The following is a 25,385-nucleotide window of genomic DNA, read 5'->3' as shown; positions in this document are numbered from 1 at the left end:
TCTGTGTGTGTCTCTTGTGTGTAAAAGGAAGAAGCCCTCCAGTGACTGTCCAGTTGAGGTGCATGCTGGAGACGTGTACACCACTGCCTTGAGTTCAAATACAAACACTCCGTTATGAGGCGGTGGAGAAAGAGCAGAAACTCCTACTTAGCAGTCTCTCTGTCTGCAGGTGGGAAAGCCTGGGATTACTGCAGAAGCCCAGGAGGTCTGCATGAGTATCTCAAACCCATGTGATTCCTCATGAGTGGCGTGATCAACCGCAGTGCACTCTCTGAAATTACTGGTGTTTTGATTTGAGAGCAAATTAGCACTATTAATATTCACATTTTCCTACAGAGAATTGTGATCAGCTGTTCTGTACATTATTTGCGTGCTGTTATTGTCACTTGATAAAAGGAATCACACCATGGTTCTTTGCTTCAATGTTAAATGCTGTGTTGGATGCTATAATAATCTAATCAACATTCAAATTCATTCAGCCATTCCAGTGTAAACATTTTTGGAAATTAAGAGCATCAAAGAGTAAAAATGTGAGTAAAAATTAGTGATGTTTCTCCCCTGTGTCTCCCCCAGTTGCGTTTTACATTAAGTATACTAATTAAATAAACACTCTTTTGTGTAATTCTTAAAATGACCCAGATCTTCAGTATGTGTCTGAGCAGGCACCCCAGTGGGTTGCCTAAATGGAAGGACGTCCGGTGGGCATTAATCGTTTGACCAGGTGCACATCTCTCCTTCAATCACAGCTGCATCTAAAAGTTTAGTTCAGTCAACAGCAGCGTCTGCAGTGGAAAGCCCTTGAATATCTAGAAGACACTGAAAACAGGCTTTCTGTGGATGCGTTTGTAGTGCCTGGGGGAGGTCGCAGGTACCAGTTCCTTAGCAGCAATACTGGCCTGAGCTATCCGTCCTCTTCTCTGGCTGTCCCCGGGATGCACCATCCCCTCCGTTACACTGCCGCTACTGCCTGAAACAGGCAGATCTCCATGAAACAAACAGGCAGATCACGGAAATGCGTGAGGCTTGTCTGCCTCCGGGAGAGGTGGTAGCTCTGTGGTTGTACGTGGTGTCCAGGTAACACTTGCAGACATGGCTTAGTCGAGTGCAGAAATGAAAGTATGTGTGCGTGTTCCTACAAAACTGACTTCTACCAGTGGTTACCAAAGGTGGATCTGCTGGAGACACCATGGCTTCGGTGGCTCTAGTCTACAGCAGTTATTCCATAATTGATTATGCACTTCTGCACAGGAGGTAACCTGAGCCCCTGTGTGCAGCAAATCATTGTCTCTTGTGTGATTAATAGACACTAGTGCTTCAGGAGGCAAAGTGAGTTTAATATGGATTTTTTTTTCTCCCATCTTTAAATTCTTTATACAGTTCTTAACCTAGTGAAGTAATGAGCATTTTTGTTCATAGGTAACGTTGTTGGCAACCTGGGACACTCCTTTTTCAGCCAGAGCTTCCTTGGAAGCAAAGAACATGGAGGGTTCTTGTACGTTGCAGCTACGTATCAGTCCCTGCAAGACCTGGTGCTCCCAACCCCACCGTACTTGTTTGGCATCCTCATTCAGAAATGGGAGACTCCCTGGGCTAAAGTGTTCCCCATTCGGCTGATGTTGAGACTTGGAGCTGAATACAGACGTAAGTAACATGCATTCTTTTAGCTGCAGTTATTTCTGCAGGAGAATATATCCCAGTTTAGAGCACATTCACCCAGCCCTAAATTGTTACCTATCAAAGCCACACAAGCTTAAACAGGCAAGTAAAAATTGTTTCATACCCACGTTGCACCCAGCTAGCAGCACAGCAGCACAGACATTGTGGTGTGACCTACAGCCTTTTTTCAGCCGTACTGGTTGACCAGGGAGGCTTTTTGTGGAGGCAAATCTAGTTCTGAGCAGCTGTTTGTAGTTCACTTAGTGACCGGAAATAGATGTGCACAACAAGTCTGGTTTAGCTGGTGTAGTAAGGACAAGGGATAGCCTTTGAGGTGTTAAGCTCTTTCCATGCTGAAATGAAAGGGCATTTGCGTTTAGGTTTTTAAAACCACGCTGATTTTCCAGAGACTAAGAATATGTGTGCAGGGACAACTGACGTGGCAGTTTGTTGCACAAATTCTGTTGCAACTAGTAATAAGTAAGCTGAAGAGTGTTTCAGCTGTGCAAACCTTAGCAGTTAGCATGAAATTAGCATAAAGTTAGGATAAAATCTTTTTCAAAAGACACTTGCCATCACTGGAACAAAGAGATTGTAGGAAGTCTGTCCACCATGATGGGCCAAAAATTTTCTGTCTTGCTCGTCTGCTGTTCTAATTGGCAAACTGGTAAATCTGAATTACTATGAAAATGGTCTGTTAAGTTTTTTACAAAAATTTTTCAAAACTTTGTAACAAAATAAGTTTTAGAATATGCTTTATAGGGATTTGTAAATTTAACTTTTGATGCTCAGGGAACATTGGGAATTTTTCATAAAATGCCTATGTTACTGGAGAAGAAAAAGAAAATCTTCAAAATTTGCTTTCTGAGGATGAGGACGGCAGGTTAAATTTGTCCAAAGAACCATTAGTGTTAAAGGCATGTAAGTTTTTGTATGTATCCGTGAGGTTTTTAGGCAGTGTATTTATTCCTGTAAACGTTCAGAAAAACAAACAAAGATGCTCATATTTTGGATGTGACATCTGTTTTTGAGCACAGAAACAAATGTTTTGATATTCACAGACAGAAGTACCTGCTCTGAGTACGTTGGGAAGCTGGGGTTTGAATCACTTCCATAGCTGTGGTTTGGATTTAGGCGTATTGTATTCGCTGGTGCTGTGACAGCTGTGACTGCAGATCGCTTCCTCAGTCCCCTCTTGGAAAGGGCTGCGTTTGTGGCCCAGGTTTCCTTGGATACATCCTCTTTTCTGGTGGAATTGTCAGATTTTGGCCATTTGTCCAGTGCTGCTGAACGCACAGCAGATCAGGTGCAGGAGTCACTCTGGGTTGCTAGATGTCCAGAAAACATCTGCTGAGCACCTGCAGACCAGCTGTACAGCTCAAGCGCAGGGAAGTCAGTGCATCTGGGGTGTAGCTGAGCTGCTGGATGCGGTCGGGCTGGCAGCCACAGGACATTCAGCTGCTCCTGGTGCCTCAGGACACTGTGCAGGAGTCTGTCAGCTGTATGGTGTGTGTGTAGGAGTTCTGATGCTTTCTGGATCATCAGTGTGCAGAAGCTGGAGCTGATTTCTATTGGGAAATCCTGATGACTGTGCTGGGAACTGTGAAGATGTGTGGCATTTTGGGAAGTCAGGCTGAGTGTTTGCCTGAGGATAGTTTAGGAACCTTCCTTCAAACATGCGTTTAGAAGACCTGACATTACATATTACTGCATGAGTCATGTTTCAAGCGCTGTTACGGCTTCTGATGCAACATAATGTAATGTGGCCAGATCCATACACTACCCTTTGAATTGCGTCATAGATATTTTACAAGTATGCCGAAGTCAGCCAAGGAATGCAGGTATTTTGCATTGCTGACATACCATAAATGTAATTTTAATGGTTTTTGACATACTCCTGTAGAGAATTTGCCACGTTCTTGTGAACTTTTGAAAACTGAAAATGAAGTAATCTCAGGATTACCACTTGAATGTCACATGTCAGCCACAGAAGCTAACGGCTTATGATGCTGTAGTGGAGAGCAGCAGGATGGTGATAAAAAAGGAGGAGACCATTTCCAAGAAATAGCCTGAGAAAAGCATTTAGAAAGGTCATCTTTGCAATCAGCATCCAGATCGCTAGGTTTCAGTCTTGCAGTGTGGCACTTGTAAGCATTCCACATAATTCTTCATATTGTTTCTAGCACGGTGGGAAAGGAGCCATGACACATGTAAGGTGCATCATAATCTTAAAGCCTGCTTCGCTTTTGCTTTTTAAACTCTGGTCATCTTTTCAGTCTCTTCTTTTGCTGCTTACCATATTCAGCTGAAGAGATTGTGTTGGAGTCTGTTTTTGCAGAATCTCAGTAGGTACATTTCAATCTGACCTTTTCTGTTTTATTTTATCCTAGTTTATCCGTGCCCACTTTTTAGTGTCAGATTCCGTAAGCCTTTGTTTGGAGAGACTGGACACACGATTATGAACCTGCTTGCAGTAAGTGCTGACACTGAGTGTGCACGTCGCATCGGTGCGAATGGGTCAGGGTGGGGACAGCTGTGCTCCCGTTGCACATAGTAGCTGGCAGGCTGAGAAGATGGCAAGAGGGAATAGCGATGTTTGGGTGAATTTACCTGCTGTTACTGATACTGGATGTTGGCTTTCAACAACAGAGCGAATTGTAAAAAGGTACCCAAATCAACATCCAAAACTTGGCCACCTGAGAATGTTTGGGTCTTAAAACAAGTGCATTGGTTGCTCGGATTCCTTCCCCAGAAGTAGTGGGTCATCACAGTGCGCAGGCACAGCTCTCTGTTTATACAGGGCTTCAGCTGAAGCGGAGTTGTTAGCTCTTCCTACTTTGCTAGTATTTTCAATATAGAAAATTCTCTTCGATGCGTGACTTAATCTCACTGCTAGAAAAACTAGTAACTCTATCCAGTAGTGTAACAGGACACAGAGAACAAATTTTCTTCTGTACAGTGATGACGTTCAAGGCTGGAGAATATTAATTCTGATGTGAGAAAATCAGTGAAATGCCTGACAGTCATGATGATGTTTTTTCATTTGTGTACTTCAGTTATGCAGGTTACAAGCTGTAATGTCTGTCTCCCTCCCTGCCTTTCAGTCACTGATTACAATTATTTTAATGGGCTAACTAGTAGTCATTAGGATAGTTATGAAACCTACAGTGTTAATGATGATCATCATGCCTAACTTTTAAAAACTTGTTTTAATTACCAGGACTTCAGAAATTACCAGTACACGCTGCCGGTGGTCCAGGGTTTAGTGGTTGATATGGAAGTCAGAAAAACCAGCATCAAAATTCCTAGCAACAGATACAATGAGGTAATAATACTTGTAAGAAATACATTTGTGTACAGTTTCTTTGTGGCTGGAGGACCTGGAACCTAAAAGAATTTCATTTTATTCAGTACCACTAGGGAAAACTGCCTCAAAAGTGCATGATAAATGCATGATGCACACATGTTTTGAAAGTGATTGAGGGTGGCTCCACAGAAAGAATGCAATTCAATTTATTATTAATTAAACTCTTAAACTCTTATGCTTCAGGTTTTTCAAATGTTTACATGTAAAGTGTAATTGTAAACAATAGAAAAGACTGGTTTGATTTGAACAGATAAGTTGACAAACTTTACGCTTGAGGTAAACTAGGAGGAAAACATGCACGAGCTTTTCTCATCTATGTTGTGTGTGCATATTCGAAGTATTTATTAGTATTTTCTGGGTTGCTGTTTATTTTATGTAAAATTTCTCTCAACATCTACATCATATACTTATTTCTGATGTGAGAAAATCAGTCCGCATCTTTGGGATGTACTGCTGTTTAGAAAGCTGGGTGAAAAAATAAAAAAAGGAAAAAGTGTTGTGTAAAGTTTGAAAAAGCTGAAACTGCCGAAGCAAGAAGATAAAGGGTCTGTTAAAGGGCATATTAATTGTTGATGCAGTTGTGAGAAAATGGGAAAGGTCAGTTAAGTTTACGTGCATTAAGTACGGATTGGCACACAAGATGCGGTTTGTGAGGTGTGAGCTGTGCCTGACACTTGCAAGGGTGTTAGCTTCAGTTCTGTGTCAGACGTGGCACTAAGCTGGGCTGTGAGGAAATCCCTGTGTTACCAGCTTGGCAAAATCTCTGCGGCGGGTTTGGTTCTTTTTCTAGTGTGAAGCAAGGATTCAGCTTTTTAAATAAAGTGTTATTTATTTAACATTATTGCGTGCAATCCAGTTGAAAGGCTGAATTACTGGAGATTTTTCATCGAAGTACAGTTTGAATGAAGATGAATTCAGCTACCAGGCCTTTTCTAGAAAGTAAAAAACTTGTTTTAAATCTCATGTACAGAGTAAATGTGGAGAATCCAGACTGTAATTAACAAATTAAATACTAATATAGAGGTTTATTATTAAATACATATTTTTATCTTCAAATCTATTTTAATTGTGTACAACTTCTAGTGATACCTGGTTGCCTGTTTAGTCCCTTAGCAAAGGTGACAGTCATTTTTTAATCAGTTCCCTTGTTACAAAGTACAGTCGCCGTGTCCAGTTGTCACTTGTTATGCTAACGGCAGCTACTGGGCTCCATGAAGATGGCTGCTGGTGAGCTAAGATCTTGTTTCTGGAGCATGACATGATAAATTAGATAATGAAATACACTGTTGTCTGATGCAAAATCTTAATTAAGGTTCCTCCCCAAACATTACACCTGTGCACATTTGCCAATGGTGCACGTCAGCTAATGTTCCTGACACTATAATTAGGGTTTTGTGTTAGACTGAGACAAACGTGCTGTGTGTAGCGTGCATGCTTATCAGCTGCAGGAAGCAGAGGACGGGAGTGTGAGTGCTGTTAAGAGATGGCAAATAATTCAGCATTTTCCTTCTCATCTGGGTTTTCATTGGGGGGTGTGCAATTTAATTTGCCTTTTTTTATTTTAAGCAAACACACAATTTTTGGTTTTGAAACAAATTCCAGAGATAGATGACTCCCTCAGGTTTCTTTTGTATCAAAAATCTCAGAGTCTAAGCCTCCAGGAAGAGGAGGAGAGGAGAAAAGGAAAGATGCCGTATAATTTACAAGAATATTTTGTCAAGACGTGTAGCTAGGTGTATGCGAGATGATAATCAGCAAAACTGAAGTGCATATACATCACAAACATTTCTGGAAGCTTTTTGGAGGTCTCCTTTGCAAAGAATTAAAATTATTTCTGGATACCTGTGATTCAGATCTTTTTTAGAAGTCTTCAAATTGGGAACATTGATCCCAGTTTCACCAGTTCATGCAGGTGAAGCTCAGAGACACTAAAGCTTTGGTGTCTGATCATGGCAGAACTGGTCTGAAATGCCGCTAGTCTAGCACCGAGCTGTGGAGGCAGCATTTGTGATTTATGCCATAAGCAACTGTAGTTGTGTAAACAAGCCAGGTATGTCATCCCAGTGTTTTTCTAATGTTTTTTTCCTGTGAATTTTTATTTTTTTAAAACAGCTTTTGCAACCTATAGCTCAGCTATCCCATATACCATTTATCTTAATTACATAAAAGGTGGCACTTTAAAGCATCTGGACAGTGTAAGACCTGAACCCTTTTTTCAAAATCAGTTTATGGTTCTGAGGGCCGCAATCTGACAGGAGAATACAAGCGCTGTTGAGAAGCTTGCTCTGTCTGATTAGACTGTTCCAAGAATCATCTATTTATGGTAGCGCTCGACGAACAGGGTAGAAATGGTAAACCTTTCTGTTTGCAGATGATGAAAGCCATGAACAAATCCAACGAGCATGTTCTAGCAGGGGGAGCGTGCTTCAATGAGAAGGCAGACTCGCATCTGGTGTGCGTTCAGAACGATGACGGGAATTACCAGACGCAGGCCATCAGCATCCATAATCAGCCGAGGAAGGGTGAGAACGCGGGTTCATGAGGAGGCCGTTCCCTCCCGGCGCTCTGCGTGACTTCTTTGCCGTTTGTGTTGCCGTTCCAGCATGTGCCTTTGTGAATCGGTCCGCACTGGGTTTGCCTGCATTTCTCTGCGTTTCCATTAGGCATTCAGAGAAAGTAATTCTGACTGCTGGCGTTACTGAATGGGCAGCTTTGAGTTAGACGTGTTGGAGACTACAGGTGAGGTTGTGGTTGCCTCTGCTTGACCTACACCATGTGAAAGGAGGAAGATGAGATTTAGTGTGAGAGAAAGGTCAATAGGAATAACCAACAACAGCAGCATTTTAATAATGCATCTTCAGGAAACTCCTCCTGTTCACCTCAGTTAGACCATCTAATTTCCAGGCTTTATTTTTGTTAGAGGAGGCTGAAAGGCTGCAGCAGCAGTGTGCTGAGAATTTAAATGTTGTGGGTTTGGGGGGAAATTTCTGGCAAAGACATTTATACTATCTCCAAATGAGCACAAGCGAGACAGAGGCCAACTTTTATGTTTGGCAAGTATCCCCAGTCACTCCAGTGAGTATACTGGCATGGGATGTCACTCAGGACTGATGGTCTTATCTGACTTCTGTTCATTTTACGTATGGGACAAGAAGAGGGATTTCCAGCAGGAATTTCATAATGTAGTCATTTAAGAGAACTTTACTTTAAATCACAATTTTTGTCAGCTGTATGGGAACATTTAGAAGTTAATTCTGTACTTATTACCCTGAGTTAGTCCTGAAACTTAGCGGTGTGTGTGGGGAGAGGGAGAGTGATGAAAGATGAGCATTTATTAAGGCTGACAAAAAACTGTTGTCCAGTTTAGAAAATAACTGGGTGATTTGCCCTTCCATGTCCAAGCCGGTGATGTGCGTTAAAGTCACCATAATTCTAAGCGGCATTTGTCCTGATTTAGATTAATCACCTCTCCGAATGATAGAGCGGTGACACCAGATTCTTGGGTGAGGCACTGCGTCGACAGAAGCCTCGCTAAATCACGCCTGTTGTTGTTGTTGCAGTGACTGGTGCCAGCTTCTTTGTGTTCAGTGGAGCTTTAAAATCCTCTTCAGGCTACCTTGCCAAATCCAGTATAGTAGAAGGTAAGAACTCAACTGCTTGCTTAAAACACACTGCTTCCCTCTTAACATGGCTCAGCTCTGCAGTTATCAGGGCTCTGCGGTTATGCCTTGGGCATTTGAATTGTGCTGCTGCTTTGGCTTTAGCCTACTTTTTAGCCAAAAAAACCCCCTGTTTCCTTTAATGAGGAGGAACTTGTCCAGATGCTGTAGAACAGGGACACAAGAAAACGAGGGTAAGATGTGAAATACCTGGCTTTGAGCCTGTGGGCAGTTTCTGGTTTGAGTTGAATGAGGAAATTGTGAACCTAAGAAATATGGAGTGTGTAATCCACCGACCAGGAGAGGAAGCCCTGCTGAACTTAATCTGTTCCCAGATAGCTCTGCATTATGCACCGTTATGAATGTGCATTGTTGATGTGCTTCTGTGTGGGCAGATGAGAACATGAAAAGTCGAGACGGCTGAGCTGGCGCCTCTCTGATTTGTTCTTCTTTTACCAGTTGTCATGTCACAGAAATAAATGCCGACCATGTAGACTGGACTGAAAGCCACTATTGCTCGTTAGCTGAGCTACAGAACTTTGTAGTCTAAACTCACTGCAGATGTGACAGTGCAGACAGCAGTGTTTTAAGCGTGCTCCTTGCCGTTTGTGAGGAAGGTATGCAAGAAGCCCACGCGTGCAGTCAGTTAGCACAGCTCCACTGATGAGCAGGAACTCGTGAAGCTGTGCCAGCCGGAGAGCTTGCAGCTGTGTGAGCACGCAGTCCGTGGGTGAGGGGTCAGCCAGGGCTGAAAAGCAGCCGTCTGACTGTAAGTCAGCATAAGCAGGTCATCGTACCATTTTCTGTGTCTGCATTGGTGGTTTAGTGCAAGACAGAGGTACAGGTGGATTCAGGCAAGGAGTCTGCACGTTTGGGAAGTGTATCATTCCCCCGTTATTTCTGCAGTCATTTAGACTGATCCAATCCAAATTCTGTATCTTTTGCCACTCGGGCAAGCGTGGACTTCCCCAGAACTGCTGGAGCGCTGCCTCCAGTGCCAGTGGAGGTGATCCTGACTGGGTTGCTGGGGGTTGCCTAGAGCAGGTGTCAGGTTTAGAGGCAAACTAATGCGGCCGTTGCTGTAGCTGACTTTACCTGGCAGGTGGGCATCACATTATTCTTGTGTTTCCCCCGTCAGCCCTCATCAGTGCTATGTTCTGGGAATCTGAGAGTTCAGAAATGGCCTTATGAAGCGTTGCTGCCTATGACTCTTAAAATAGATGTTTAACCTTTCTGTTGCTGAAGGAGGAAGGGTGTTTGTTTCTTTTTTTTGTGTAGGCTCTGTTCAGTGTGGCTTATCTTGGCTTATGGGGGTTTCTTGGTTCCCTAGATGGAGTAATGGTCCAGATAACTGCTGAGAACATGGACTCTTTGAGGCAGGCCTTGAGAGAGATGAAAGACTTCACCATCACTTGTGGCAAAGCAGATGCTGAAGATCCTCAGGAACACGTTCATATTCAGTGGGTAGAAGATGATAAAAACTTCAGTAAGGGGTAAGTAGGGCAGTAATGACTTGACATTGGATGGTGACTGACTGTTAAAAATTTTAATCGATCTTATAAGGTGCCTGAGTCTTCAAATCAATAGGAATTACAAGTCTGTGCCCCTGTTTTGAGTGATAAGATGCAATTAAATGTAATGAAAATAGAATTGAGACACCGGAGCTTTGGGGCATCAATTTAGAAAGTCGTCAATGCTATGGATTTTTTGCCATTGCCAGTATCCAGTTATTGGAAACCACTGATCTGTCTCCAGTGTGCCGTGCTGAACCCTGCACATCGTGGTCGCTTTGCTCTCTTGGTGCTTAGTTGACATTAAGTAGTGCTGGAAATGAAATTGCTGAACATCAACAGGATATTTGGGCTCTTGATAGTTAAGGCAAAAGAAGGGTGTGTACAGCAGCTTCGGTATTTACGGCAGTAAAGTGCTGTTGTCATGGGTACAATGTTTAAGGGCTCAGCATCTAGAAAGAAGGGTATTTTTTTTTAGTTTCAGGCTCTCTGGGTCAGTCTTAGGTTCTGTAATTAAATTCTGGGCTGTGTAAGGAGCGTTCCAGGTGTTGCTGGCCTACACTGAGGTTACAAAGATAAAACCTGTATGAAGTGCCTCATTGCTGTGTCAGCACCTTACGAGATCCCAGCTCGGGTGCGAAGCTTTGCTGAAAACCTGCAGGAAGGTCCTTCCTGCACCTGGTTTGCGCCTATTGCCCAGGGCGGGCGTCATGGGAAGGAGCTGCAGGGCACAGCAGGGAGGACGCTGCCTCTCTGCTCTTCCCTCCTGCACAGCCCCGTAGGAGCCCATTCCAGAAAGGCCGCTCACCGTGGAGATCCAGGCCCAGCACCATCGTCACAATTAGCATTTGTGCTCCAGAATTGGTTTTGGCACCCTGAGAGAAGCCTGTGGGGAGTTCTGTCCTGAGGCTCATTTTGGTCTGTGCCCCACTGAGCTGATGGGGCAAGTTGCTGTGCAGCAGCAGCTCAAATTGCAGAACCCTGAGTTACGACAAGACCCGCAGAGAGGCAGCTGGACGATTCGGGGGTAGCAGAGGAGCTGCCCTTTGATCCCGACGTAGTTCTCTTTCGCAGTGGCCTCTGTTCAGCTCATGTCTTCTGCTAAGCCAGACCTTACCCCTTTCCCTCCCTTCTGCAGTGTCGTAAGCCCTATTGATGGCAAATCAATGGAGTCTATAACAAGCGTGAAGATATTTCATGGCTCAGAGTACAAGGCCAACGGGAAGGTCATTCGGTGGACAGAGGTAAGTCGGTCAAATTGAGCCGTGCGTAAGCCAACACTTGGCATTTTGGGATTGCAACAGCAGCCCGGTCTTCTCTCGACCTGCTCTCCCTACTCACCAAAATTAAAGCAGCAGATTCCTCAGAACACACCTGTATCACCTTTCCTACCTGCAAGGAATGATTCAGTACAGCGTCATGCAGAATAAAGTATCAGTGCTGTGCAGCTCAGGCTGCTCCCGCGCCAGCCTCTACAGCCTGCTCCACACTGGCCACCTCTCCTCACATACCATTGTGGAGTGGGGGGGAACCAGAAAAAATCTTGCTTACTGCATTACCCAGGGTAGCAGTTGGTTCCATCTGCATTTGTGTTAAAAAATACCTTTTTAAATTGAGACAAATCTTAGTATATTATTTAAAAAAAATATTATTTTGCGGCACCTTCTCGAAAATGTCGCAAGTTAAAATGAAAGTGCTGTGGCATAAATTACTGGCAGAAACTGCTTGCACGGCTGATGTTACCTGTGACCCTGCCAGCACGGAAATGCTAACGCCAAAAGATTTCTTGCAGTGTTTCACTTAACCTGCCCAGGAGGAACCAAGGGAACTGCTCTGCAGCTTGCCACCTCAGTAGCCTTCTTCCCCAGGTCAGCTGGGCTCAGCAGAGACACGTTTGGTGACAACAGCGGTACAGATCTTCAGGCTGGGATGGCTTCTACTAAAAATGTGCATTTTCTGAAATTAACATCTGTTCAAAAGCAGGTTTTTATTAAAAAACTATGTGCAGTACATAGTGAATTTCCATAAGGAGGCTTTTGACCAGAACTGAAAGGGTTTTTGCGAACATGACTGTTTAAATCTTGCTTTTGAAGTTTGTTGGTGTCCCCACCGCCCACCCCCAGTGGTTTGTCATCAGGGTCTTTTGCTGGCCTTCCCTCAGCAGCTATTCTTTTAAGTCATAGTTTGTAAAATGTTTAAATGTCATCTCATTAAACTGATTTTCTAGAAAAGCCAAAGTGTGTGTCTTGTGTTAACTCTTTCCTTCAGGTGTTTTTCCTGGAGAACGATGAGCAACACAATGGTCTGAGCGACCCAGCCGACCACAGCAGATTGACGGAAAACGTGGCAAAGGCTTTCTGTTTGGCACTCTGTCCTCACCTGAAGCTGTTGAAAGAAGATGGAATGACTAAGCTAGGGCTGCGTGTTACACTTGACTCGGATCAAGTAAGTCGTGAATGGTTTCTGTTTGGCTGGGGGAGGGGTTGTTCCCTTGTTCGTTCCCCACAGAGAACACACCACTTCAGCTGTTCTCTTGGTTAAAGAAGTGCCAGTGTCAGATGCTAAGATGGTGGTGCTGGCTGTTGTTTGGTGTTTGGGGCCATGTTTAAATTGGAAAGCTAGTGCCTAGCCTGAACTAACACCAGGCCTTGATGCCTGGATGCCACCAGCAGCACCTGCTCTGACCCTGCGAGCTGCAGGCTGGCCACGCGCGCAGAGAAGAGGCCGAACTGGCTTCTTCTCCAGAAGTTAGCCAGGAGTGTATTCCATGTATTCCGGGGTGAGCATCATGCTGTGTACGAGGCAGAGAAGCAGACGGAAGGTCCCCATGCGAGCGCTCTGCAGCAAAGCCACAAGCAGAGATAAAGCTCTCCTGGCAAGACTGCTGGCCTTGCCTTGGAGTGGACGTGTTCTTTATCTCAACCAGCTTTTTAAATATGGCACGACTTAATCTGATAATGCAGGGTGCGGCTCCTGCCGATCGGAATGATCTGCTGGGACAAAGCAGTAGAAAAAAAAGAGGCTACTTTTGTCTAGGCAGCCACTGGGAACGTAAAGAAGAATAAACACAAGTGGAAAAGGTGCTTTAGTGCCCGCTACATTCCATTCAGGTGCCCAGCCTCCCCGGGCAGAGGCCACACCACCTCAGAACTCATCCTCCTGCTCAGCACTGCCCTTCCCGCCCACTGCCCTTGTCTCTGACGCGCTGTAAAACCCGCTCTTTGTATTTTTTAGGTTGGTTACCAAGCTGGGAGTAACGGCCAGCCACTGCCCTCCCAGTACATGAATGACCTGGACAGTGCCTTAGTTCCGGTGATTCATGGAGGGGCGTGTCAGCTGAGTGAGGGGCCCGTCATAATGGAGCTCATCTTTTATATTCTGGAAAACATCTCATAAGAGGACTTCATTTTCTGTTCAGACCTGTTCCAGCAGCAGTTGTATCTGAATCATTTGCACTTTAAAACTGGAAAATTAAGCTTTTGTTAACACTATTGGGGGAGGGGGCGGGGGGAGGAGGGAGGGACAGTTGTTCCATAATTCTAAATCTTCTATGCATTGTCAACAAACAGGATCAGGGCAGCTTCTATACTACAACATGGCTATGCTATCCTTGCAGCTAATACACTTCTGTTACTGTTTAGAAAAATGCTCATGTTTAAAGACTTACAGTCGTGTACTCTAAATGCTCAAACGGGTGCAAAGATCACTGGGGCGTAAATAAAAAGTGAAACTCCAATCTTGTACTGTTTGTAGATGGACATGTAAGAAAGAACAATCAAGACCTCCATTCTGACCTCATCATAATGCTGTTTGTGGTTATTCTGTAGACATTAAAAAGCAACGTTTACATTATTTTGACCAGATTATTGGTTGAAATACGTTTGGAGTAGCTCTTGAGAGACCCGTAAAGGTTCCCTAGCCATAACTACGTTTGTGTAGGCGTCCAGACGAGCAGAAGGGCAGGCATCTCTCCGACCGCGGTGTTAGTGAACTGCAGTTTTGTGTGTGTAATAGGCTAGATTCCTTTTCTCCTCTATTTACTATAAAAACCCGTCACCTTGGCAGATTTCTGTAATCTCCTAGAGCGATGCTGCTGTTCTGTACTCTGATTACAAGGCCGTGTGAACCAGAGGAAACAGCCCTGAAGTGCAGGTCTCATTCCTCTTCCCCAGTAGGTCCTGCTTTTGAAAGAACGGTAACGCCCAGGGCAGCTCCAAGTCTCCTCCTTGCTGTGTGCTGTAGTGTAACGCCAGTGTCACGTACTACAAGACAGCTTGCACTTCATATTAGCAGCACCACGTAAAAGCTTACCTGTGATAAAAGTTACAGAGTGGCTGTTTTTGCACGTTCTGCTGAAAAAGGCTTTCTGGTCAGCCCTGAACACTTGCACTTGCCCAGTGCTCTTGGTCATGCCTGAGAGGACTTTAGTGAGGAACGCTGAAGCTGGAATTAAGACTCAGCCAGAGGAAATGTGGTTCCACATGCTTACTGTCTCCATGGAAAGCTGCTACCCAGGGGGAAGAGCTGAAAGCTGGAGAAGGGCTTCGGTTTGTTCAGCCATAGCCATGCAAAGCAGCTGTCTGAGCCCCTCCCAGGAAAGGAGGGGGCAAAGGTTCGGGCAGAGAGGGGCTGATGCACAGTGAACACGGCATCTCACACGTTACGTCGTCCCAGCTCACAGTCAGGTCTGGTGGATGCGGTGGGGATAATTTGATTTTGCCATAAGGAGTAACGCAGGCATCCTTTCACATGCAAAGGCAGTGCAAGGCTACGGTGAGACTGATGCTGTATTTGTTAACCAAACATACGGCATCAGCTGGGCAAAGGAAAAGTAACTGTACAGGGAGCGAAGTGTTCTGTGCACCGACAGCACAGCATCTGTACAGACGCGTTTGTGAATAAATGGCTACTGCTTTTTACAAAAAAAAAAAGCAAAGTCTGACAACTCCAGTATTGCAAATTACAGTTGTTGCCACCCAGCTCGGCCAAGGCAGGCCAGAGGATGGGGCTCCGACCCCAGGAATAAATGCTGGCCAGCAGAGATAGCCCACTGCTGTGCTCACCAGGGCAAGTGCCACATCAGAGCCAAACGTCACCTCTGGCAGGTGGGGAAAGGCCTGCGGCTTTGTGTGTCACAATGGACAAACTGCCAGCTGTCACACCGCCACCAGCCTTCCCCTCTGTCTACGGCGACTGTTGGAGTCCCCACTGCTCTGCCCGTCCTGGGACACGGCCCAGCACTGCGCGGTGCAGGCAAGAGGCAGCAGCTGGAAGAGCGTTCTGTAAACTGAGCAGTCATCTTCCTGCTAGAGCCTGCACTCCAGCTTTGCCACAGCAGCGGCTTTCCAGTCCCCTGAGTCGCACTGATTTGCTTAATAATGCAGTCAAAGAGGTGAAAAAAATCTTTATCTTCTCTTCCTTTGCCCCAGAAGTCTTTTAGGTTTGGATTACGTTTGTGCAAAACACTATCAACTGGTGACTGACATGTCTGCTTCAACCATAGCCTTTTAAATGACCTTAATTACCATGTTGTTAAGAAATGAGTACTTGTTTTAGAAAAAAAAAAATTGTACTTTTAAAATTCAGTTAGTTAACACTGCAAAAAACTGCATATTATATTTTTATTTTCAACATGTAGTTTTGTATATTAAATTTATTGAAATTAAAAACTAAACACTGTATTGTCTTCATCCGCTCAGGAAGACAGAGGCAGCGCTGCCTTACTTGTCCGGACTCCCTTCCGCCTACAGCCTCGCCCCACCCAAACAGCTGGCGCAGGAGCGCGCCGACCCCCGGCGCAGGCCCGGCCTCTCCTTTGAGACCAGTCCATTTCGGTTACCTCACAGAGATTTAAAAACACAAATGCTTTTGGTACCATTTTTTGTATGCTGCTGATCAAAAGCATTCCTGAAAATAGTCATAATCCAGTTTTCCACACGATAAAGAGTGGCTATTTTCCCCGTCACCTGAAGAACTGTAAAAACCTATTTTTGTAAAAATACAAGGAACATTTGGGAAGCAGCAGAGTCTAGCGTACTTTTTTCTCGTTTTTTAAATTAAAAAAAAAAACAAAAACAAAAAATAGAAAAAGGATGAAGGCACAGTACCCAGGCTGCACTGAAGCAGCAGCGCAGCAAGCACGGCAACGACTGGCAGCCAGAAGGAAAAGGTAGAGCTGAGAAGCCTCACGCTCTGCTCGCCCGCAAGGCAACATCCCGTCGAACTTCACGCTGCAGCGGTGGGCGCAGAGGCGGGACGTGCCGCCGCCAGACTGCTGCCTGAGTTCTCTCTCCTCTAGGAAACAACCCCCCCCACACGCTGGCCTTGCTAAGAGAGAGCAGAAAAAGCAGTAGCAGACTGTTCACTGCACAACGCTGGCTGCTCGGACACGTAAACAAATGAATTCTGATGAAGGTGGTGCCTGTGACCTCACTGAGGAGTTTCTGCACGGCCTCAGGGAATTTTTAAGGGGCTCAACTTTCCACGCATCACGATGCATAGTTAATGTAACATTCGTCCTGGTGCCACGTTAGTAGTCCCACATTAAGGCAATTCTGTCTGTTTTGTGCAGACCAGTAACAATCCCCTGCAGCAGCAAATTTCCAGAGCCTTACATTTGCCTTGAAGTTATTAATAAGCACTATGGCTGTTATCAAAATAGACATTAGGGTCAGTAGTGCATTCATTTAACATCTTTGGTGCTTGCAGCTAGCAGCATCTTTCTACGTACGTTCATCCCGCATCTTTTAGCATTCCCATGGATCTGGGGAAAAAAGCAAACAAGTAAAACCCAACATAATTACTTGTTGCAGTACTTAACAGATGTTCACAATTCAAGGTCACATACATGTAAAATGCTGACATGAATTTTCTGGATGGTCAGCTAGAAAAATCAGTGGAGCAAAATTACTGAGCTCTAGTGACTGAAACTGCTTAGGTGTCCGGTCACGGCACGAGGCCAAGCTGTCACTGCAGACGCTGCCGTCAACGCGTCCCTCAGCCTGGCTGTGGAGCTCAGGGGCAGCCGGCCGACCTCCCTGGCTGTCCGGAGGAAGTCATGAGGCGAACAGTCCCCTTGGTGCTGTGGATTTGGACTCATGGACTGAACCAAGACCTCTCAGTCTGTAAAACCTAACACGATGTGGAGGCGAAGGTGTGGCGACAGGTAATGTCACGGTGAAGCTTAACTGCCATTTAGAACAGCAAAGCCAAACCATGTGCTAAGGAAGAGGGAGCACTGAGGCTTCAGGAGCTCAAGCGCAGGAAGGAGGACTGCTTATTAGGAGCTGTATTTATACATCAGCTGTTTGCCCTGAGACAAGGTTCCCTGCTCGTACAGCGAGGCCATGCTCCACGAGGAGGGCTCCACGTGCTATCACCATACCATAAACGCTGGCTCCGAGGGATGAGCACGGTCGTGCCCCTGCCAACGACGCCCTGAAACTGCAGCAGTGCGCACGTGCACCGCAGGGAGAACCGACCACGCCAAGCGAGTCGCCTCCTCTCCGTCGCTCCGTAAATGTAAGCCGTGGGTGCAGTGAGCACCTAAGCTTCAGGATATCGAACTGATGGTGTCCGACTCGTTGAATTTCAAACATCAGACACGTGCTTTTAGAAAGACAGGTTGTCTAAAAAATACTGTCTACAAAAATGCACTAAGGTATTTGGGTTGCTCTGCAGACAAAGCAATACGCACAGTAGCCCATGAAAAAGCAATTCTGCCGTGTGTCTCTAATTTGTGTTCTAAGTCTGGGAGAAATAAGAGTACGTCAACATGTAATTAAAAGTGATTATAAAACATACATAAAAGGAGGCTGAATTAGAGATTCCACAGGCAGCTGGACTTCTGGTAAATACTTTTTATCTTTCAATAACAACATTAGAAAATCACCTTTAAAAAAAAAACGTAGACTTTTTGGTATTTATTTCCTTTTTTTTTTTTTTTTTTTTTAAGAAGGGAGAATTTTTGATACCTAGAAAGTGTAGAAAGGAATACCAGCTCCAAAAGCAAGCATTTTCCATAGAGGCTGGCAAGAAGAGGAAGCCTACCTCCGTTTCATCCTGTTACTATAGAGCCACTTGGGCAGCACACAGCTCCTCTTCTGTACTTGACAGGAGCGCAGTGCGCACCAGGCACATTTCTTCAGGTAGCCTGTATTCAGCTGTACAGTTTCTCCCTGCCTAGAAGTCACAAGTATCCAGAAGAAAGCCTACTTCCAATAGTTTCCCTTTTGGATGAAGCCAAGCAGAATTTTGTGGGACAAACGAATGCTCTTCTCTAGGTTCTGGTAGGGACAGAAGGGTCCTTCCTAATGCTGAAAGGTTTTTTTGGTAACAACAAGGATGGACAGAAAGCACCCTCCCTCCTAGAAAGGACTTGTCAATCTTATTTTCTAAATATTATTCTAAATAAAGGGTGATGCTACAAGCTCTCACTGTATTTCGAGTGATTGTGAAGTAGCATCTTTGACACACAAACTAATCAGAGATTCTGTAACCTCATTTCTGAAATCATGTCAGCTTGCCACCATGAATATGAAGATGAATGGTACCAAAGCCAGAGCTACGTAATTAGGTCAATGTCAGCAAAAGACATTATTCAAGCAGGGTTTGTCTGTAGCCCTGTCAAGTTCTGGCCAGACCGTCCTCAGGTGCAGCATTCATACCTCGGATAGAACTAATGTTCAAGGACCAGCCAATTTTCTGTAATTGTCTGAAGATCTTGACCGCTGAGGGGCTCCCTGAGCCTCACTTTTACCTCTAGTTTCCCTCCAGTGGGCTTTCTGCCATCAAAAATCTGAAAGAACCGCAAAAAGAAGAGCAGTTAGCATGCATAAGAATGATGATGTCCAGCTACAGTGCCGCAGGCAACCACTGCCTGCACTGCACCGTGACTCTAAGGTGGGACGCATCACCTGCAGGCAACTGCAGTGTGGCAGGCGTCGCAGCCACGCGCTTCCCCGGATTCGTAACTCTGCAGAGCTGGTCCCCCCCGGCAATGGCTGCACCAGCTCTGCCTGCCACACACCAAGGCCCCGAAGTGCAAATGGACTCCACGGGCAGCTCAGGGGACGCTGAGGGCAGCAGTGTCCAAAGTGTGGCCGTGACACAGCCCGAGGGGCTATTTTTTTTTTTAAGGTTCTACTTAGTGATCTCCTACTGGATCTTCTGGCAGCTCTCTATCCACTCAGCAGTCTTCACTTAACTCTCCGATCTGCTAGCTACCAACGCAAATCATTTTGGGAATCACCTGAATTTCTGGGCCTGACAGAAAATCTGCAGAAGAGAGTCCCCAAGAAGTTACCAGTACCAGAAGGGTCACAGCTAAGAGAAGCTTCAAGAGATGATAACACAACAGCCTGTTGTTTATCGATCTCATCCAACACAAAACTGTCACCTGCATACAGACACATTTACGCAGTATTTTCCCTTTGTGTTCACATACCACTTACGAGGAGAACGCACCTCACCCACCAAACGTACCTCAATGATCTCTCTAACTTCACATTCCGATTCCAGCTTTTCCAGTTTCAAGTGTGCTGTCCCCACCTGCTTGTCACTCCTGAAAAAGGACCTGTTCCAAAGAAATCTTCCTTAATTGAATGGCTCAGGTTTTTCAGAACATCGAAGAGAAAGCAAGCTAAGAGGTCAGCGCTATTTGCCCCATCACCGCGGCCGGAGGGCGAGTCAGGACATGCTACTAGAACCTTACAAACCAGGCTGCAAGGTGAACTAGATGAGAAGGACAAGATACAGAAGTACTCATTTTTTAATTATTCTCTTACAACCAAATTAAAGATGAGGGGAATAGTGAAGAAAAACGATCAGCTAAAGCAGCGCTTGGAACAGCAGCAGCTTTCGCCCCTGCTCAGGGGTGCAGGGAGGAACGGCCCAGCAGCCAGGACGGGCGGCAATCTTCTGCAACAGGCGGTTTAATAGCACGGGCTGAAAAACTTCCCAAGGAAGCTGCACCTCTCATCAAAACAAACATTGCACAGGCACATGCTGGTTTTGGAAAACCACTTATTAGGAAAAAGTCACCGGAATCATTCTGCTTCATTCTGATAAATCAAAACACTCAGTTTCAACAAGCAAGAAGATTTCATTTCAGGCATTGTTGTGATTCACCTTCACATTGGTAGTTTTTAACAGTCCAGAACTGTCATCTTAGAATTTCTAGGCTGCTGAAGTTAAACACAAAGCATTTTTATCCTGCAAGGAAAATAATTAACTTCTCTCTGCTACAGTCACTTCTATTTAAGGGTTTTATCAGCAAGAGATCCATCTTTGCCTTACCAGAGACAGGTGGTACAATGCTCACCCAAACTCCTCCAAAAGGCAACAGCTAAGGCTACTAAGACACACTACATTCCACAGAAGCATTCAGCTCAAAGCACTTGATTTCTTTGCCTGCATCCAAACATTTGCCTGAATCAGTCTCCAAAAGGTTTGATAAGCAAGAGAAATCCAGAGATTCGAGAGGCAGGAAAGCCAGCCAGCCACAATGGTCATGTTTGAGAGAGGGAATCTGCCAAGAATTCAGAAGTTTCCTTTTTTATGCCATTCCATTTAGGAAAAAAGCAAGCAAGAAAACAAGCAAACAAAAAGCAACCCCAAAACATTCACCTTTCTTCCTGTTATCACTAAGAGATATGAAGAGACTATAGAGCGAGACCCAACGTGTGCACTGAAAACTCTGGAGATGACAATACAGAGCCTCACGATCCCATCATCTGTGGCCACAGTAACAGTGCATTAACACACAGACCTGACGCTGCCATCAGTGCCTACAGCTTCCAAGGGAACATGTGTGAACCCGACTGTCCAAAACCTCTGACTGGAAAAGAAGCAAGGTTGTTTCCTCACACCCACCGCCCAATGACCGCTTCATTCCTGTATTCTCCACATAGCTCCTAACAGCCGCAGTGTAAGAAACCTGTCATCCAGACTTTAACCTCGCTTCCTGGCTTGCGTGTTCAGAAACAGCGTCAGGAACGCTACGGCTCATACAGCAGCAGCTGAATCTCTACAGATCAGGAGGACAACGGCGTGGGACCGTCAGCCCAGGCTATGGCCAGCTCACGGGAGGGAGCTTGGACACTTCTAGGTGGCATAAAGAGTGCAAGACCTCCGAGTGCACTGGAACGTGCAGCCAGCCACTGTTAGAACGCACATCTCTTCCAAAACCCTGCTGGACTTCAAAGCCTCCAGCTGAGGTGTTACGATTGCTGCTTACTTGTCAGTTTGTCCAACTCAACACACGTTGCTGTGGTAAAGAAAGACAAAGCCACAAGTACCTCAAAGGCTGATAGCGCAGCCTCCAAACACAAGGCCCATGATTTTGTTGACAGAAAGCTTTCCAAAGATCAGACTGTATTCTCCATCGTTGAGACTACAGTAGGCTCACAGAATCTTTTAGGGAAGTTCAGAATCTATTAGCTTGCATGCTAGAATACTTCCTTTACTTCACAAGCAAAATGAAGCAGGATTAAATAACTGTACTGCAGGATGTTGGACCCTTTGTTCATAAACTTAAAAAGAGAATCAGCAATTTTTCTGGCTGAATTTTATAAAAGCATTTTTCCATTTTATAATTCAAGAAACAATAAATTCTGGTTCATCCCTGATCAGTTCTAGGGGGTTTGCCGTGAAGAATGTGAAGTTGCTGTAGGCCACTGCTTCAGAAACAGCTCTGGGGAAATCTCCTTTTATCTTCAGAAGCTTTTAGGAGACGTTTCAGGAAAGACTTTTCCTCTGGAAAAATACACTGCTGTGTTTTTACTTGGAAGTGTTTTTTAAAGTGAAGTTTAATATGTATGACCCAAAACAAGTCTCCTTTGCTCACCAAGAGAAAATAATTCTTGGGGGATAGTCAAAGAGCTATCAGAGACCCCAAAACGACTATATCTACAAGCATTCCTGGAAGTATTATTCATTTATAGTCTTGAAGACAGTCAAGGAGCAGACACTCTTTAGAAAAGAGCCTGGATCACTTAATCCTCTCGTTTCTCCTGAGGAGATGGCCAGGGGAAGGCGATCAGTGGGCATTTCTTCTTCTTCTCCTTCCCTGTTGCTGTCTGCCCAGGGCAACTGCCACCCCTCCACTGCCCTCCCGAAACAAGCACATATGTAACTTTGTCAGAGTCCTGTGCTAAGAACAAAAATCTGACAACACGCACAGATTGTTTTGCTCATCTTCGAGAAGGCTTCAAGGGACAATCTGGAGCTGGCAAACACCTCATGAATCACTGGAGAGTGTTTCCCAGCAGGTGAACTTAAGCCTGAGCTCAGACCTTACAAACAAGCGCAGTTCCAGCTGGTAAGAGAAGAGGATCTGCCCCATACGCGCAATGGCATGCAAAAGATACAGAAAAACATTTTAAACAAATGTAAATGCCTAACAGATCTATGCAAAAAAGGCAGGATCTCTAATGATGAAATCTTGAACAACGCAGCAGTGGAGCAGTCAGGATTGACAGAGGAGTAAGAAAATCAGCTTTTGCTTCAACAGAGATGCAAACAGAATATCTGGAGTAAAAATCATGGGACTTCAGCTGACAAATTAAAACATCTACAACTCGAAAACTGTCTTGGAGAACCTATGGATCATTTCTGCGTGTCCCAGTAACAGAAACAAAGAGTAGCACAAAGAGCCACTGAGACAAAACCAGGTTATCTAACATCCCACCCAAGTCATGGATCACAACCAGCTCGGGGATTAGTGAATATAGGCCACTCCGCTTTTGAATACATCAGTACTGAGCCTAGAGGTAGGACGACTTCCCCAAACGTTACCAATTGTTAACACCCATCTCATCATCTTGATCTCAGAGATGAGGGGAGTCTGTCTCAAGACGGTCTAACAGTTTGCAGCAGCGTTCGGTAAATATTGTAAGATCCTCAGAACGAAGATAAGTACAAAACCATAACATTAGTTCTGCCATCATCTGTCATCTGTTTTACTGCTGTGAATGTTTTGCTGCCACTTGTACTTCATTATTCTGCAAAGTCATCCCATACAACATTTAAATCTCCTCGTCCTGATGACTAAAACCAGGCTGGATAAGAATCAAAACAATCTGAAGCTGAATTGTTACCTTCTCAGTCTCATTAATTCCTCTTAACGCACTAATCCTCACCTGATCTGCCACTTATGAACCAACTTCACTGAACTTCTGCCTTTTTTTCACCCCCGCAGGGGAAGATACAGAGCTCAGGCACATTTCCAAAGGAGTTCTCAGAGAGGAGAACGAGACAACTCTTTATTGCTAGCTTAAAGGTTGTGCTGCATGAATTTCAGCTCCAGCACTCTTTACAACTGTTACCAGAGAAGCAATGAGGGGGGAGCAAACTGGGGACTTACCCTTTATGAAATACTTCAAATTTAATTCCTTTGGATCGAATTGCTCGTCGGAAACCTCTGTGATTTCGGTTGATGTTCAGCTTAAACAACTGGTTATATTCTACAGTTAAGATACAGAAAAGTGAAAGCAAGCTGTGAAAGTCAAACTATGTGGAGCACTCTATCACGTGCATGTAACTCAGACCTCTGTTTATCTCAGTTCGCCCATTTGTGAAAGACTTCACACCGGTATGAACCTCCTTCTCGGGCAGTTATTTCAGTCATTAGCAAGTTAGCGTCCCTCTGCAACAGCTCATCTCTGCCAACCCCACTGTACCGGGACAGAAACCAAACTGCAGAAACACCCAGTCATCACGAGGAGGTGACAGCAAGTTACTGGAGAGCCAGATCTGGAGAATCTAGTGTCTGTGGCTAAGAAAAAGCTACAAAACAACAAGGAAAAAGCATAGGAAAGTTGGAATGACTGGGAAGGGGTGTTTTGATAATATAATTAATACTGTTTTAGTACCAATTTCATTAAAGTGCATGACAAGAACTATGCCACAGGACACCTTTTTATCAGAAAGTCTCACAACATTGTACAACTCATGTTCAAAGACTCACGCGCTGCGCTAGCCAGCAACGCTCACCCCTGCTCGTCAGCCTGGGAACCCAAAGCACTGCAGCTAAGCGGCTGCTCAGCCAGCGCCGCTCAGCTCATTGGAAGACCTGTAACACAGCTCTCAGTATCAGAGCTTCAGGACTTCTACTCTCAACAGGAAGTACACACACACTCAAATGATCTCTCTCTATATATATGCATTGCTTTGAAGATAAATTCACAACTAGTAATCTGTATACTGAATTCAAAGTTGTTTTGATACTAGATGGCTGCTTATTGCAAGAATTGAAAAAAATAACAGCGATAAACTAAACTCAGAGTGCAAGATGATTAATTCTAAAATGCGTGATGAGTCTAATACAGGTATTCAATGGCTAGGTACAAAGGGGTATTTTTCAAAAGGTACAAAGAGTATTTTAGGTGGTTTCAAGGCACATCTTAAAAAAATCAAATCTATTTCTACAATGAAATAGATGTTCGTCAGGTTTAGAGATCTTAGCTGATTTCATGACAGAATTTGGAATTGGCAATCTCACAGGACAAAATCTGACTGAAAAAGATGTGATCCGTGGAGATATAAAAATTAATAATTTAACTTATTTAATAAAGAAAACTTATTCATCTGGGTGTTCTCCCAGCAGCGCTGACAGCAACAGCTGGAGCATGACTGGTAGCTCGATGATTTGTCTCCGTCGTAACACAGAAACTACCACCAGTATAGGGATGATGGTGAGGAAATTGCCAAGGCAGCTGGACTTCACCCTCCGAGAAGCCATTTCATAAGAAAGAAGAAAAAAGGTGGGGGGAGGCCCTCTGGCCCGATGCACAGTACGAGACCAGCCTGTACCCTCTGGTGATTCCTAAGGTGCAACGCTTTTCCCTCTGCCCCAGAAAAAGTACTAACCTGGAGAATTGTTATTGTTAATTACAGGTGTTTTACTCTTTTGAGGTTGCTCCTGTTAAGAGAGACACACATTATGTAAAACCATCAGATACCATTTCAAAATACAGAGTCATAGCCATTTTTACTACCAGCTCTTTTTTATACCTATACGAGAAACATGAGGTTTAGGAGGTTATCTGAATGATAAGAAAAGTCATGGCACATTCAAGACTAAAATATTTGGATTTCCTTGTGGTAACAAGTATAATACTAGATAAAGAATAAGCCAAAACATTACATTAAATGTAAGAGCCACAGATAAGCTACACGGTCACACTCAATTCA

The 25,385-nt window shown here is 44.6% G+C and overlaps 2 protein-coding genes across 6 annotated transcripts in view; one reads left to right on the top strand and one right to left on the bottom strand.

Moving 5' to 3' along the window:
- Window positions 1–13,929, top strand: part of ZFYVE9 (zinc finger FYVE-type containing 9) — a 60,442-nt gene extending 46,513 nt beyond the window's left edge. For all 3 annotated transcript variants that reach the window (XM_075424487.1, XM_075424488.1, XM_075424486.1), the window contains 9 exons: window positions 1,417–1,641; window positions 4,047–4,129; window positions 4,877–4,981; window positions 7,395–7,545; window positions 8,584–8,664; window positions 10,013–10,175; window positions 11,332–11,437; window positions 12,462–12,638; window positions 13,428–13,929. In XM_075424487.1, coding sequence (XP_075280602.1) covers window positions 1,417–1,641; window positions 4,047–4,129; window positions 4,877–4,981; window positions 7,395–7,545; window positions 8,584–8,664; window positions 10,013–10,175; window positions 11,332–11,437; window positions 12,462–12,638; window positions 13,428–13,589 — 1,253 coding nt within the window. In that variant the 3' untranslated portion in view covers window positions 13,590–13,929. The remainder of the gene's footprint in view (window positions 1–1,416; window positions 1,642–4,046; window positions 4,130–4,876; window positions 4,982–7,394; window positions 7,546–8,583; window positions 8,665–10,012; window positions 10,176–11,331; window positions 11,438–12,461; window positions 12,639–13,427) is intronic.
- Window positions 13,930–13,980: 51 nt separating this feature from the next.
- Window positions 13,981–25,385, bottom strand: part of CC2D1B (coiled-coil and C2 domain containing 1B) — a 38,000-nt gene continuing 26,595 nt past the window's right edge. The window contains exons 21-26 of one of the 3 annotated variants that reach the window (XM_075424490.1): window positions 25,062–25,113; window positions 23,557–23,656; window positions 19,677–19,767; window positions 18,860–18,990; window positions 16,924–16,956; window positions 13,981–14,504 (exon numbers count right to left, since the gene is read on the bottom strand). In XM_075424490.1, the coding sequence (XP_075280605.1) occupies window positions 18,871–18,990; window positions 19,677–19,767; window positions 23,557–23,656; window positions 25,062–25,113 (363 nt within the window). In that variant the 3' untranslated portion in view covers window positions 13,981–14,504; window positions 16,924–16,956; window positions 18,860–18,870. Of the gene's footprint in view, window positions 14,505–15,730; window positions 16,957–18,859; window positions 18,991–19,676; window positions 19,768–23,556; window positions 23,657–25,061; window positions 25,114–25,385 lie in introns of those variants that run through there. The other 2 variants (XM_075424491.1, XM_075424489.1) reach the window with 2 other exon arrangements.

This window comes from Opisthocomus hoazin, chromosome 6 (assembly GCF_030867145.1).
Source record: "Opisthocomus hoazin isolate bOpiHoa1 chromosome 6, bOpiHoa1.hap1, whole genome shotgun sequence".
Lineage (NCBI taxonomy): Eukaryota > Metazoa > Chordata > Aves > Opisthocomiformes > Opisthocomidae > Opisthocomus > Opisthocomus hoazin.
This window is presented reverse-complemented; position numbering and strand designations above follow the sequence as displayed.